At 42.2% G+C, this 16,082-nt stretch overlaps 1 protein-coding gene across 12 annotated transcripts in view; it reads right to left on the reverse strand.

Annotated features, from left to right (window-relative positions):
* Positions 1–204: 204 nt before the first annotated feature.
* The window catches only part of fam131bb (family with sequence similarity 131 member Bb), a 29,936-nt gene continuing 14,058 nt past the window's right edge, over positions 205–16,082 (reverse strand). For 3 of the 12 annotated variants that reach the window (XM_034553819.1, XM_034553818.1, XM_034553812.1), the window contains exons 2-9: positions 12,659–12,696; positions 10,096–10,131; positions 9,608–9,710; positions 7,852–8,076; positions 7,551–7,691; positions 5,403–5,713; positions 4,500–4,763; positions 205–3,778 (exon numbers count right to left, since the gene is read on the reverse strand). In XM_034553819.1, coding sequence (XP_034409710.1) covers positions 3,560–3,778; positions 4,500–4,763; positions 5,403–5,713; positions 7,551–7,691; positions 7,852–8,076; positions 9,608–9,704 — 1,257 coding nt within the window. In that variant the 5' untranslated portion in view covers positions 9,705–9,710; positions 10,096–10,131; positions 12,659–12,696 and the 3' untranslated portion in view covers positions 205–3,559. Of the gene's footprint in view, positions 3,779–4,499; positions 4,764–5,402; positions 5,714–7,550; positions 7,692–7,851; positions 8,077–9,607; positions 9,711–10,095; positions 11,918–12,126; positions 12,697–16,082 lie in introns of those variants that run through there. The other 9 variants (XM_034553816.1, XM_034553814.1, XM_034553820.1 and 6 more) reach the window with 8 other exon arrangements.

The raw sequence follows: 16,082 nt of genomic DNA on the forward strand, positions 1-16,082 counted from the left end.
GACATGCTGGATTACGCCGCTGCCTCTTCCTTGGTGATTGCTGTTGTCTGACAAGCACCAACAAGCTGACCAAACCAAAGGTGGTTTAAAAAAAAAGAAGACAGTTCACATGTGTTAAGGCACTAGAGAGAAAGAGGTGAACGTGTGATAATCTAATTATTTACACCCTGGAAAAGATGTCGACACACACAAGAAATGCCATTTGTTGGTTTGTTTATTTGCTCTTTCTCCACCAGAGGAAAAGAAGAGAAGACGGGTAAAGAAGCTGAAGGGGGTTGTAGGAGGTTCTGTCGTGCAGGAGAATGGAAGAGAAACAGAGAGTTGTTGACAAAAGAGGAGAGAGAGGGGGAACCCACGTGGAAGAAGCATCCTGTGACAACCGTCCAACAAGCATGCATAGGTGTGAGTGTACACTGGTATCACAAGTCACCCTGCCTCCTTTCAAACAAATAAATCCAGTTTTATACAGACTTTTACAGAAGCCATCCAATTTTTTGCAGGATTTTTTTTTACAGCGGTTACTTTTTTTTGCACACATTTCCAATGTATATCTATGTTACATGTCTGATTTCCTCAAATCCCCTTTGGTTGATGTGAAAAGTTGTTATTTTTCTCTTTTTTTTCAGGCAGTGATTCTTCCAACAAGACAGCTTACTGTACACTGACAGACAGACATACAGACGGACACAAATATACAGAACAGATACAAAGAGATAGAAAGAGAGAGAAGGAGAAAGGCAGAGGACAAGAAGCAGATTTTGACCGTCGTGTCTGCAGAGAAGTTACTGTAACTCTTGGAAGATGGCAGTAGAATTATACAAAAAGAACAAAGATGTGATCAGAAAACCTTAACATCCACAGAAATATATTTGGCTTCTTGTTTTTAGTTTATTCATTCATTGAGATTTTGTTAAACAAAACAAAAGGGGGAAAATAGCAATAAAACAACCCAAATTGAAGCAGTGTCTTTTCATCAAAGCCATGCATGTTTCCTTACAAACGTATAATAATAATCAAACCCGAGTTGCAATTGTCACCATCAACAAATATAAAGCAATAGTCCGTCCACCGCTCGCCTTTAAAATGACTCGTAAAGATACTGCTCCCAGAAGGATCGGTACCTACATGAAATTAAAGACTCTGTACAAGCTGTCATACTATTTTTCCCCACCAAGTAATTGTTCAATAAATAAATGAATACATGCCACTGTGTAAAGACATTCTGTTTCCAGTTTTGAGCCCTCTAGTTTTCATGAGACACTAAACAGGGATTCTTGAAATAAAATGAAGATAGATTTGTTAATAATTGAGAGCTGCCAAATTATCCATCTCGAATCTCTTAACAAGGTATGTTTTTCTTGTTGAAAAGTGCTCAAAACCAGAGCGAAACAAGACGGCTTTACAACCATGACAACTATTCTAACTTATACTGGAAAGGATTTCAACAAGTCAGTAGAAAAATAAACATTGTCCCCAACAGCACATAAAGAAGCAATAAACCACTTGTTGTTGTTGTTGTTGTTGTTGTCTTAAAGGTTTCTCTCACAGTAATCAAAGTGAGAGGAGCGGGTGCTTCCCAACTGAGAAAAAAAAAGATTAAATCTGGTTTTGTGTTGTTTGTAAAGTGAGTCGTGCTCAGAAAGTCTTCACTGTCTGTTTTAAATGACAACGTGCTTCCTCAGACATCATTAGAATCACTATCACACTGTAGCAGCTGCTTCACAGTAATCACAATGAGCAAGAAGACACTAATCTACTCGGCTCAGGTCTTCAATCCTAGTCTTCTGTTCTATTCCCTGATCTGCTGATTGAGCAGCACACAGGATGTCATTTCCTCCCGTGGACTCGCCGGATAAAACACTCTCCCTCTATTTACAACACACGCATTCCTCCGTTTCATTTGTCTTTGTGTAGCGGTAAGAAAAACTAAAGTCAGGCCTAAATCGTAAGCTTTGAGAGCGATCCCAAAATAAAAAGGGACTGAGAGGTGTAAAAAAATAAAGAAATCATACTGTACTTGAACAGCTGTGACTGTGATTGAGAGGCGACTTTTATATACTCAGACTATTTACATCTATACGACAAAGCTGACACTGGTCTGTTGGGAAGCCAGTGTTTTGTCTGTCTATTGCTGGTTACAATTTAGATATTTGTGTGTGTGTGTGTGTGTGTGTAAGAGAGAGAGAGAAAGAGTGTGTGTGTGTGTGTGTGTGTGTGTGTGTGTGTGGGGTGGGGTGGGGTGGTGGAGCGAGCAGTGAATCCATTTTCAACAGCATCCTCCCACACATTTGAAAGACTTGTAGACTTTGTTTCTTTAAAGAAAGACTCTCTCTCATGTGGACCGCGAGGAGACATCAAAAACAAACGCTCATGTACTGCTACGTGTCTTCCAGTACATTCAAATAGTGGTTATCATCCTCGACTACGTACGTCTATGGGAAGAAAAAAAAAGCAGCTGAGGGTTTGTGTTGTCAAGTGGCTCGGTTTTGGTTGTCAGAGTGGGAACTGGGTAACGTCGACAGTCCAAAGGCAACCTCTGATCTGTTGGATTGCATCAGTGCAAAAGAGATTCGCTTATGCAGCTTTGTCTTTATTTCTCCGTCATGAAACTCACCACAGGCCCACTGCGTTCCCACCTGGGAAACTATGGTTCAGTGCAAAGTCTATACAGTGCTGTATAGTACAGGTACTCCATAGTGCTCTGAAGAAACATGCATACAGAGAGACAGTAGGAAGCACACTATCTTACAGTACAATCCTTATCTGTGCAGTTTAGTGTGTGCAGTCAGCAGGACAGGCCTGTCCCTGGGTTGTGCCTCGGGCCTCTTGGTGCCACAAACATTATAATGTATTTGTTTGAGAGGGCTCATCTGCATTTCACTGAAATGCTGACATGTTCTACTTTGAATTACATGTGAAATTGTTTGGGTTGCCATTTTGAAAGTATCCTGTATGTGTCCGATGCAACGGGGAAATTATTTTTGATCTAATATGTCGAGTAACAGCTGTAAACAGAGTTGTTCTCCCGTAGGAAAACTGTTATATCGTATCATACACTTATACATAGATTTGTTCTTTTTTTTTTGCGTTATTACAAAATTATTCTTATTATAATGTTTTATTATGATAGATTTTCATTATTAGTGTAAGCGATGACAGGGTCATGTTGCTTGTCCTCAAAAAAAGCATGCATGTTTCCTTTCCCCTCCTCTTCATCTCAACGTGGTTGGGTTTTCTTGGTGTAAATGTCTCGGTCAGTAAGTGCACCCCTTCCTCCTGCTCCTCCTGCTCCTCCTGCTCCTCTTCCATTTGTCTGTCCTCACTCCTTCCTTTGGGATGTAAGGCCTACAAAGAAATAGGTGTCCTTTGTTGCATCAGCTCTTGTCTCATTTTGAGTCCATCTCCAAACCTAATTCTCACCAATTCATCTCGCAACCAAAAAGTTGTGTTTTTGATACCTGAAAAGTAACAGATTAATATATATATATATATATTGTATTATTACGCTCATTCCTCGCTGACTCTCCGGTCAGTTTGTAGTCTATTGACATCCAGGTACTCAGTTGGTTGCCATGGAAGCGGCAGGACCTTGCCCCTCCGCCTCATCCTCATCATCTCGCGTCTGAAGGAGGCTGGAGGAGACATCGGAGGACTTCCGCTCAGTGATTGGCTCTGCTGGGGGTTGCCCCGGACTACTGCCACCAGAGGCATCACCTTGTTGCCTGGGAGGAGTCAACGAGGCCAACGCTGGCTCCATGCACAGTGTCATCTCATCCTCCTGATGAGGACAGACAGAAACATACAGATGCTTATTTTATGTCTTATTTTATGTACAACTGACTTCCAAAGGTTTATCGACTTCTTCATCTTTCAGGCAACCAGTGTGAGGATCAACTGGGAAAGACTTAATCCATCTCAGATGTTTATGATGGAAATGCATTGGCCATTATTATTGGTTTGTAAACTGTTTCTTGTCGGTGCCCAAAGGAAGCTTCAGCATCCGAGATGCCTGAGTCAACTTTATGCATTTCCATAAAGTTGGAGGACTCACAAGATAGACATAAAAAAAACACAGAACGGTCAATCGTCACAATCACAGGCGAAGCAACAGAGTATAGGTCAAGCTCAACATCCAAAATGCAACTCAATAATATTAAATGTCAATTTTTTAAAAACCCAACCCTGTAGTTTAGAAAAGGCTTTCTGTTAAATGAAACAATTACATCACTTTTTACAAGATTACTTATTGTTTACTTCCGACAGCTGCAACTAACTGATTAGTCAATCAGTCATTTCAGAACTGGTTCGTACCACACAACCCACATCCAGACATACAAAGATGATTGGAACTAAATCTAAAACACTTTTCATTTGAAAAATAATAAATTATACATGATTTGTAGTTTTTGTAGTATTTTAAAGTGCTTTGGCACTTCACAGATGAAATATCAAACAAGATGTAATTATATGTAATCAAATCCCCTTCCCCCTCACCTCACCTTTATCTCCTCCTCCTCCTCCTGCTGCTCCAGTAGCGGAGAGTGCTCTGTTCCCATATCTTCTGCAGAGGGAACACAGAGGCTCGGCTCCACCACCGCCGCCACACCAATGTAGCCTCCGCCGTCCGTCTGATAGGCCTCCATCTGCCCCGTGTTCCACAGATCGACCAATGGTGGGTGAACGGAATGGACCAGGCTGTGGATGGTGCTGTTGGGCGTCGCTTGCAAAGAGTGGTTGTTACTGTGCAGCCGGTGCTCCAGCGACTACAAACAGGGGGAGGAGGACGAGTCAGAGAGCTGAGTCTGTCCATGACACACACACACACAGCTTCAACAGTTTGACAAAATACACACAGACCCACGTCGGCAGTCAATTAAATAGTTGTTTACAGGATAGGACTTCCTCTTTCTCACTATGACAGTGATCAATAATGAGTTATATCTGTGATATGTTTATTACCAAATTAACTTTTTACAGGAATTGTATTATTGATTCAGAGTAATATATCAGTTCCTTTCTAGGTAAAGTATAGGGTTTTTATAAAATATATATTTTTAAAAAACGGTGATAAATCCATGATTGTTGTGTCAACCTATCGTTTCCAAGGTCAAGAATACATGTTCCCACTCAACATAAAAAAACAACATTGTACCTGTTAGTTGGTATTCTAGTTTAAAAGGCTTCATACATCTTGGAGTTACAGAGTTTTCAGAGGACAAAGAACATCTCAAAAGTAACTCAGATTTGAGTGTTTAACAGTATTTTTGACCCGCCCTTCTGAAATGACACAACCTCCTTAAGGGCTGCTCATCACGTTTATGCATGATGTGCAAAAAGTAAACATGCTCACACACTAAATCTATTATCTATCATGTGTCACTCCCGGAGAAGTGAGACTCCACCTGTTGTTGCTGATACTGCAGGAGCTGCTGTTGCTGGTAGTGCTGTATCTGTTGGATCTGCTGCAGCTGTTGGAGTTGATTCTGCTGCTGGAGAGTGAACTGCTGCTGCTGTTGCTGCGACAGGAAGCGAGCCGCCGCCTGCCCGTCGTACCCATCAGTCCCCATAACATAGGAGCCAGCAGGGGGGGACGTCACGACGGACGGATCTTTGTTGATCGGCTCCCAGGCATCGGAGGAGGAGAGGCAGTAGTGGCCCTGGGAGACGTAAGTGTGAGGCCACACCTCTGCTGAGGAGTGGTGCAATATCTGATCTGGAAGAAATGGAGAAGGTAGCAGCTGCTATTAGAGGTACTGGTTGTTTTGGTCACATTTTAGTCGCAAAAAGTGCAATAAAGAGAATCATCCTGATCAAATGAATGTGTTGTAACTCAGTAACTCTGTTCATTCTGTACACATGACATCTATTGATTCTGTCCATCTGGGGAGAGGGATCCTCCTCTGTTGCTCTCCTGAAGGTTTCTTCACTTTTTTCCCTGTGAAAGGGTTTTTTCTATTTCTTGGGAGTTTTTCCTGATCCGATGTGAGGTCAAAGGTTAGGGATGTCGTATGTGTACAGATTGTAAAGCCCTCTGAGGCAAATTCGTAATTTGTGATATTGGGCTATATAAAACAAACTGAATTGAATTGAATTGAATATGGTCTTGATAATATAAACAAATATAAAACCAGGGAAATCCTGACGTCACGCTGATTGTTCGTTTTAAACTCAGAAATTTGCCAGAACTAAACCCTAAATTGTAGGTCTGGTAAAGCATCAGCATTTTATTTCAGCTGAAGTTGATCAATATCCCTCCCCTAATGACTAACGATTGAACCTTTAATTGTGTATGGTAATATGATTTCAGCTGTTATCACACAATTAAGAAGAGTTCGAAGCACAGCAGATTAAATCAGTTTGCATTTGGGCTTTGATCTGGCCTGCTGTGCAGAATAAGGAGGTTTGATCCAAATAAAAAAAACTCACTTACTGCAGAGAAAATACCTGTGTTGGCTGAGTAAGTGTTATGAGAGCAGCTATGTACCGAGTTCAGTTTCCACTTGTGTCAAACTATATAATAATCCTTGGTTTACCGTTTTCTCATGAGGAAAGGTATGAATAAATAACAGACACACATTATAACCCTGCATGTGCTAAGAGTTTATTTGATGAATTGATGCAAATGTATTAATGAAGCATAATAGTATCTACTCTAATAAGTATCCACATGCTCATGATAATCGTCTGCTCCTCTAACTTCATGAGAAGAGGTTTTCAGTGCTGTGGAAGAAACATTTCCAAAATCGTTATTGATACAGATGCAGTGTGTGGGTTTACCTTCCAACGGTCCATGTTGGAAATGTGAAATCAATAATGAGCTCCCCTTCCAGTCTGGAGAGAGGAGATGGAACCGTATGTTCTCATTACTTTGCAACATGACACGTGTTATATACAAGCTGCTTCTCTGCACCCAGGTACTCACAGCTGTGTTAACGCTGCCTGGATGTGTCTTATAACGTATGTATTAAACATATATGTATACAATATAATGTAGGCATGTGGTGGAAAAGTTAATTTTCTCAAGCACTACACCTAAGTACAGTTCTGAGGTACTTGTACATTTTGTGTTACTTCTTCTTCATTCAAATCTAGATATTACAATTTTTACTTCACTACATTTATTTGAAAGATACTAAGATCAAGGTACAAAATATATGATCAGGTAACAAAATATGATGCACTGTTTTATATTCAACAACCAGTAGAAAATAATCATTATTTCCACCAGCGACAACATTAAATCCTGCAAACACAATACGTCCTTATAAAATGTAGCATTATGACACTGAGCATTCTGCTGCACAACTACACTTTGATAATAATACTGCTTTACTTTTAATTGATTATCTTTTTGATTATCTACTTAAGTAACTGATATTTCCTTCACAACTGCTGTTGGCCTATGGAACATTTTTTTTGTAGTATGCTGTTAATTCTTTGTAAAAAATTGTTTAGCCTACACGCATATATACACGTTTCGATTGTTCTGCAACAAAAGCCACTTTGAATGTCAGCTGCAGTTACGTTTGTAATTCATTGTAGTCCTTTACCTCGACTGGTGATGCTCTCCTGGTTGAGCTCACTCAGATGAGCCATACTCCCCTGGTTTGAGCTCGACCGCGGGCTCTCTCCATCCATCGATGACCAGGCCTGGAGTGTCGCCTCCGAGATCGCAAACTGCTTCAGGATACCTGAGGTCATGATTCAAAGGACAAGCCCGGATCATTGTGAGGAACTGCATTATATTAAGTTAGCTAAATAACTGGCATACATCCCACAAAGTGAGATTAGAAGCACATCATTCCTCAGAAGACGAGGCTCTGTGGAGCGTCTGCCCTCTGTGTTTCCAACCTGCAGTGAAGCGAGCCTCCTTCTCTCCTTCACTAAGGTCACTGTAGGCGTCGTTTTCCAGCCGCCGCTCCTTCTCCCGCTCCTGGGTAGTGATGCGGGGCAGGGGCACGCCGCCTGCACCCACCGTGGTCATGCTCCAGTTTTGCCATTCGATCATGTGAGCAACGCGACCCTGGGCCATGGCTGTGGGCTTGGTCACTCGCTCCTTCATGGTGCGGCTCACACCTGGTGGTGGAGAAGACATGGGAGACAGAGGAGGGAGAGGAGGATGAGGATCGCAGGTGTGTGAAGTGAGAGATGAGAGGTTGATGAGGGAGGAGGAAATGAAGCAGCAGGTTTGTTGTTTTGGAAGTAGAGTGGAGAAAGAGAAAGAGAAAGAAAGGGGAGAAACAGACATAAGGTATGTTATCAAGTGTGTTTTTGTTGTTTGGTCGTGGATGCTGTGATGGTTTATGAAACGATGGATATCCAGTAGACGAAACTGGTGTGGGAGGATGACAGTGGACAGTTTATCTAATTATATCTTTACTGTATGATTGATAATTAGCATGGAAGAGAAATTGTAGAACTATATATGTATGATTATAGTTTCGTAAGAATAAGAATATGATTGACCGAACCCCTCTATGATGTTTGGGGAACAAAAATGGTCAATTAAAAAAAAGTATTGACTATTGTCTGCTCCAACAAAGACAAACCAATAAAGAAACACACCGTCAGTCCAGTCTACTTCTGAAATGCCTGTCGTTCAATGAGGGCCTTCATGCACATGGAGCTCAATGACGAAGGGTTGTGTGGGTGACATTCATGTGTTTAATGAGACTCAGCCATCCCCTGTATGGGCTACAAGGAGGAGAGGAGGGAATGGATGTGTCCTGTCTGACAAAGGTGCATCATGGGATGGAATAGGTTAATTGGGGTGAGGTGGTTGTGCGGCATAAGTAATGAGAGGTTGGCTTGTTGACATAATAGCTTTCACGCCTCTGCTAAGCTGCGCTGCGCAAGCAGAAAACTGCTCTCTTTCCCCTCGCTGTCTGTCTGAGAACTTGACTCGTGCAAACCCTGCAGAACATCTTTTGAAGATGAAATTAATTTCCTGCTACAACGCTGATAACCGCATAATGGCTGTGCTCCATATTTCATGTGACCAACACATGATGACACATACGGTACATCCCTGGTTGTTTGATTCTCTCTGATGGTGGCGAATGAAGATGAGATTCTTGAATAAATGTAATAAATTACAGGACAAATCTGTACAACGCTACACAGTACGGCTGCACTGCACTTAACTGCACTGTAATACGTTTCACTGCACTCAAATAAACTACACTGCACAAGACAGCTGGATTAAACCCAACACGTTGCACTAGACTGCACTGAACTCTGTTCAACACAGCACTTTACACGGTTCAAAACACCAATACTAATTCAGGACAACACAGTTTCACAACAACTTATCAAAGAAAACTACACTTCCCACTCACCTTTTATTAGAGCAACACGCTGTATGATGATGCACTATTTGTGTGCGTGTGTGTGTGTGTGTGTGTGTGTGTGTGTGTGTGTGTGTGTGTTGTGTTTTCATGTTAGTTCATTACATCAATGACTCAGGAGGAGCCATTGACGAGTGTTAACACAGGGAGGAGTGGAAGTGATAGAGGGGAACCCGTTTCGGGTACCATGCTGACTCCAGCACCCGCTGAGGGCGGAGCCAACATGGGGTCGGTTTACCAGTTACAGCACAAACACACACCTGACACACCTGACAGAGAAGACTTAGCCAGAGCCCCGATGCCATAGGCATTTGAGTTCCTCTTGAGCCGAGGCAGGATTGATGTGGTGTCTTCCATAGACAGCTAGAGGGAGAGAAGAGAGAGGAATGGAGGAGGGGGGAAAGTGTGGAGAAAAGGATAGTATGGGGAGTGTCACAGGGCACACGAAGACATCGAGACAGCGTGTATTAGAGAGGGGTGAGTTGAGAAAAGTGATGAAGATGTTGGGTTAATACAAAAGATCCAAATCATGGTTCCAAGTTGAACTGTGTTGTTTTATATTCTGCACCAATAAGTCATTCTGCTTGTGCTCACTACCGTGCACCACTAAAATAAACCGAAAAAGTAAGGCAGAGGTGGAGGGGGGTCGTGAGGGGGGGAAAGCGTATGACTAAAGGGTGAGTTCAATCAAAACAAATAGATAGAGGAAGAAAAGTAGTAGATGAAGGAATGGTGTCACAACACTTACATTGATTCCTTCCCATGAAAATTCTGAACGTCCATGCTGAGGAAGAGAAATAGGAAGAGGGAGGGATGGGGAAAGAAGGAGCGGGAAAGAGTAAGAGAGTGACAGGACAGAGAGAACATTGACATGCATGGGAGGGGAAATAGGAGAGGACGAAGAGAGGAGGGACAGAGGAGGGACATAGGACATGCAGAGGAAAAGGAATTAAGAGAGGTGAGAGGGGAAGAAGGGAGACCGATACACAGGATTTTCCAGGAACGAAGAAGGCAAGAGTCAAGGACCGGAATGACAGGGAGAAGGGGGAGGGATTAAACAGGATCAGTATATTTGCTTGGTTATGTATAGCAGAAATACGCTACGGGTGAATGAGTGCCCTCTCTGGTTACATGTGCTGTCAAAAACACTGAAAGCCAGCGGAAAATCGAGTGAATGAGAGAGATGTCAGTGCTGTGTCGAGCGGTATCTGATGCTGCAGACAGACAGGGGACTGGGGCTATCAGGGGGAAGCGGAGGGTGTGTGTGTGTGTGTGTGTGTGTGTGTGTGTGTGATTGTGAGTGGAGGCCGATCCTGGGGACAAAGCAGATAAACAGCAGCCTCTGCTACACCATTCCTCTCTATCAGACACTAACTAGACAGAGGACGCTGGTGGGTTAATTTTCCCTTTCCTGACGATCTGCAATCGAGACTAAGCAGAAATAAATGAGTAAATTAACAATATGGGGCAGGGGAATGTTGGTCCCCAACATGCATCACACAAAGATCCTCTCAAACCGGATTTTCCTTCAAATTAAATACATTTCGTATTTATTTTTATACATTTGAAACACTGCGATGTAAACAGCAGCGATGGAAGAAGTATTCAGATTCTTTACTCAAAGGAATACTTCCATCGTTAGAATTGGATGATTTGGACTCTCTTTGATATGTATAGATAAACTGGAACCAGCAGCTGGTTAGCTTAGCTCAGCACAAACCCTGGAAACAGGAGGGGGGCAGCTAACTCTGTCCAAAGGTAACAACATCCGCCTCCCATCACCTCCCAAGCTATTAACACATCATGTCATGTTTTTTTTAACCTGTACAAAAATCTTCTTCTTGTTTTGCCTGTCAAGCAGACGACTCCATGACGTTTTGGTGCTCGGCCAAGAAAAGGTGTGCACATAAACCCTCAACTTCAGTTTTTGTATAGATTAATAACCAAAAAGATCAACTGTAGCATATTAATTAGTGAGCTTTCGATGTTGTGTTAACTATGGACAGAGCCAGGCTAGTTAACCTATTACCCTGCCCCTGTGTCCAGTCGTTATGCTAAGCTAAGCTAGCTTCATGTTTACAACATGAGTGTGTTGTGAAGATCGTCTTATGTAATTCTCTGCAATACTTCCCAAAATGTCAAACTATTCCTATAAGCTATAACATTTCTTCCCTCTCTACCGTGCCTCACAACAAAGCTTGAATAAATAACCTAATGTGTTACTTATCACCGCTGGTCAACAGGCTGTTAAATGTAAAGAACAGGTTATTTAATGCTGAATGACATGAGGGAGCGAGCACCAGGGTGGTGTTTATTATCTCCATCATGCTGCATGTACCCAGATAACTCATGTTAGTCAATATCAGCCTCTCTCTGTTCTTTTCTTCACTTATTTCCCTTTGTAATTATATCCGTTGCTCCCACTTCTTGGTTCTTTGACTCTCCCTCTTTCTTTCTTCCTCTCTCTCTCTCCACATAAGTGGGTCTATGAGAGACTTAACACACTTGAGTGGTAGAGCTCGGCCTCTTGAAGCAGCTTTTCCTGTTACTTGCCCCGACAACACTGTGTGTGTGTGTGTGTGTGTGTGTGTGTGTGTGTGTGTGTGTGTGTGTGTGTGTGTGTGTGTGTGTGTGTGTGTGTGTGTGTGTGTGTGTGTGCGTGTGCGTGTGCGTGTCTGTCTGTGTTTTTTCCCTCTCTGTAGGACTGAAGGGCATTCTGGGCCACGATGCATAAATAAATGATGGATCTGTCCAGTGCATTTGGTGAAAGGTTCTCTACATTTGAGTCCACACTGGTTCCCCCTCCTGTGTCCTGTCTCAGAGGGGTCGGTTTTAGAGCACGGGATCTGTTAAGCAGCTGGAGAGGAGACGAGACGAGTGAAAATGAGTGGAGAGGTCAAAAGAATATGGTGTGTATGAAGTTGGAGAAAGAGAGAGTGATGCTTTTTCCAGTTTTTCTTTGAACCAGCACTGAGCAGTGACTCTGTCAGATGGATATCAAGCAACAGTTATAGCAACAGCTATGTGCCAACCAAACCAGTATTGTTCAGTCTTCCAGCTACGACACCCCATCCAATGGGTGGGGAGCTGTAGTGGAAGTTAAGCGACTGACATTGATATGGTGCGTGTGCTACTTTACTAATCTACGAGCATAAGCAGCGGCACCTTGAGTGACAGAGAGCTAGTGAGGTGAGCTGCTGCAGCTCCTCATGTCGTAGCTTAAATCCGTAGCCATGTTGGTTCCTCAGGTGGAGTGGAAACAGTCAGAGGTCAACCAGAGGGGTGAGCCAGAAGGACTACTGAGGTCTTACCTGCTCCCCATCCTTCTGGACTGGTACGCCATCTCCCGCTGACAGCAGGGTAGAGGAAGAGAGAACAGAGAGAGGGAAGAGAGAAGGGAAATTAATTTAATTAAAAATGTTTTCTAGCCTATTTGTACCATTCATGATGCTTTGGCTGAAGTTCAACCAGGAAGATCTTTTCTCTCATGTTCTCTCATTAGGTGAATCATCTTTTGCATCCTTCTTTTGCCGCAATGCCAACGTTTCTACATTCACCATCCCCCCCTTTTATTTTTAAAAAATAAAATGCACACACAAACAAAATATTGCACCCTTAACAATAATTTCTTCCAATTAAGTTTTATGGAATAAGAATACAAGATAAATGCATCAATAACAGCAAACACACTCTAGAACATAAAGCAACATAAAAATACAAAAATAATAGTTGTTGTTTTCAGTGACTGGTTTAGGTTTTTCTTTCTTAAATTATACATCATTTTTTCATAAGGGACACATGACAACAACTGATAAAAACCGTATTGATACAGAGGGAGGACTACTTTCTTTCCAATAGAGTACTTTCATAAGTATATGAGGTTTATTTTTCCAAAGGAAACAAATGAATACAGTTCATATATGCATAAACTTCCCACTTCTCATTTAGATCTGGGACATACTTGAGTTCATCAAATGAAGCCTCTCATGGTGTCAAATATATGAACCAATTTAACTTGTAATTTAAAAAAAAGCGTTTGTCTGGTCAAATATGTTCTGTCCCACAGTACTAATCAATTTATAAATAAATAAAGATGTTCCTCCGACTTTATTCATGAGTTAACTTCATTGTGGCGAATAATCAAATTGGTTTAAATGTGAGAGATCAGCCACCTGCAGGCTTCACTCTTCCACCAGCGAGACTCCAGGGGCTCTTTCTGATAGAGCTATGCATCATCATCTCTTTAATGAACTTCATGTAAATCACACCTGCATTTCAGTTAATAATGCCTTGCAAGAAGTCAGTGGCAGATCATGCACAAAGCCATCCACCAGCACACTGCAGATGAGAGTCGTCTGAAATAGACCAAATCCTAATTAAAACATTGGTTTAATTAGCGAGACTGTACTGGTAATGGAGTTTAAACACAGCGTCAGTCTCTAGGTGCCGGCTCTCTGTATCAGAGGGGCTGTGTGTGCAACTCTCAGAGGGGCTCGCTCCTGTGTCAGCACAGTGTGTGTGTGTGTGTGTGTGTGTGTGTGTGTGTGTGTGTGTGTGTGTGTGTGTGTGTGTGTGTATCACAGCTGCATTTGGCAATCATGAGCGAGCCCTCTGCATCTCTGAGAAAACAGAGAGTTGTTGGCTCAGTGGACGTCCAGTGATGTCTGTGACCCACTGACACAGTGTTTCAGAAACATCAGCTCCACTCTCTCTGTTGGGCTCTCAGATATCACCCTTCTCTCTGAACTCCATCCAGTCGCATCCGATCACTGCGAGGGCAGGAGACGAGGGACAGACTTCGTTCTAGAAACTGACCCTCTTTACTCGCACAGGGGAGGGTGTTTCAACTCCCAATCAGGACCACCTCGCTTCATTTGTATGTAATATAGTACTCAAACCTGAGGTCTTCTTCAGTCAGTAGTCAGTATCATTATATATCATCAGTCTGTGATATTGAATATGTTTGAGGAGTTCACTTCTAGGAGTGATCAAGTGTTTTATTTCCCGTTTAGTTTGACCCAGTTTCCCTCAACCCACTTTGTGTAGTGATCCTTGTTTTTCCCTGAATACCTCTGGACATGCAGAAGGCACATGAAGTTCTTGTATGTATTAATAGGTTTTGGTTGTACATTACCAGGGTAAATTTACCTTAAAGGGACACTGCACCAATTCCATGCGTGAAAGTAAATTTCTTTGTTGGGAACATGTTCCCAACTAAAAGAAAACTGATAAAAATGAATGTCCAAAATGAATACCGACCCAAAATATATTATAGTCCATTAAGTTCTGCTTCCCAAAACGTATCGCAACCCATATCACAACATTTGAATATTAACTATGCACAGTCAGATGCTAATGATGTCAGGCAGAGCAAAGTTAAATAGGTTTTAGTACATTGGCCATTTGGGTATCATACTGCAAAACTAATTTAATTTAATGTACATGTCACTATAGGTATTATGTTCATCTTAATATAATCAACCAGGCCTCTATGCATGTTCCCATTCAAAGAGAACCATAACCCATTGGTATATTTGACCAGATCAATACCTTTAAGATGAGTGCAGTGAGTGCATGAGTGCATCCACAAGATGGAGACATAGACTGTGTTTTCACAAGCAAGGCTGAAATCTACTCAGACATGAAGCAGAGCCATTGGAGTAGTCATTAGCAGCATTGATATGTGAACAAAACTTTGAATCACAAATCAGCAAAGGTAAGACATAGTTTATGGTTGTGGCTGTATAAGGTGACGTTTATATTCTATCTTTTTAGGCTGCTAGTTCAGTGAGTTAGTGAAGTAGTAAAGTCGCTAGCACCACCATGCCCGCATGCCTGTTTATTTAGTTGCTTGGCTTGGTGTTTTGTTTAGTTAAACATGGTTATCATGAGCTCCAAGCCAAGCATATTCCCATTATGTGGGTGTACAGGATTATATTGCTACATGTTTAACATGCACTTATCTGGTGTTTGTTGCAATGTGTGGGCGCTCGGGTTCAAGAGGCGTTCTATTTTTAGTGGTTCAGTGTTCAATTGATGTCAAATAGTGAGCCAAACATGCCTGACACGTAACTGTGTTTCAGACTGAACATATTTCTTCCTGTGAAATTCAATTTTGACTGTTTTGGAAACATAATGTACTTTACTTAAAACAACTTAACTTGTGACAAAACCATCCAAGGGCAACTCTCAGCCCCAGTCCCAACAAATGGCAGCTACACTGCCAATCGAGGTTTTTACAGTCTAGGCGTTTTAATGGTGTTTAAATAGCACTAGCAGCAGCTGTTGACAGTGTTGATGAAAATCCACCTCTATGCTATAACCTGTGAGGGGCCGTGAGTATGAGAAAAGCGTTCCTGAAAATGCAGGATCAGCTGACAGTCACCAGGCAAACAGCAGAACTAATTAAACAACTGCATCAGGACGCAGAGGGTGGACGCATTTATATTCAAGCGCTACTTTCACTATTAAAAATGAACTCTGTGTGACCTCAGAAGCGTTAGTCGGGCGTGTCTTGGTGCTGTGGAGTGTGCGGTGTGAGGTGGTTACATATGGGTTGATATCAGTTAGACAGAGCGATGTCTCATTTTCTGCCTGGGCTGGAGAGGGTGTCCCAGATTTCTTCCCCATCTGTGTTAAAAATCTGCCCTGCAAACGCAAACTGTACATGAACATATATGCACGCCCACATATATCGGGCATACGGCAACATACAGTACACAGGGCACACACAAT

Source organism: Cyclopterus lumpus, chromosome 16 (genome assembly GCF_009769545.1).
Source record: "Cyclopterus lumpus isolate fCycLum1 chromosome 16, fCycLum1.pri, whole genome shotgun sequence".
NCBI lineage: Eukaryota > Metazoa > Chordata > Actinopteri > Perciformes > Cyclopteridae > Cyclopterus > Cyclopterus lumpus.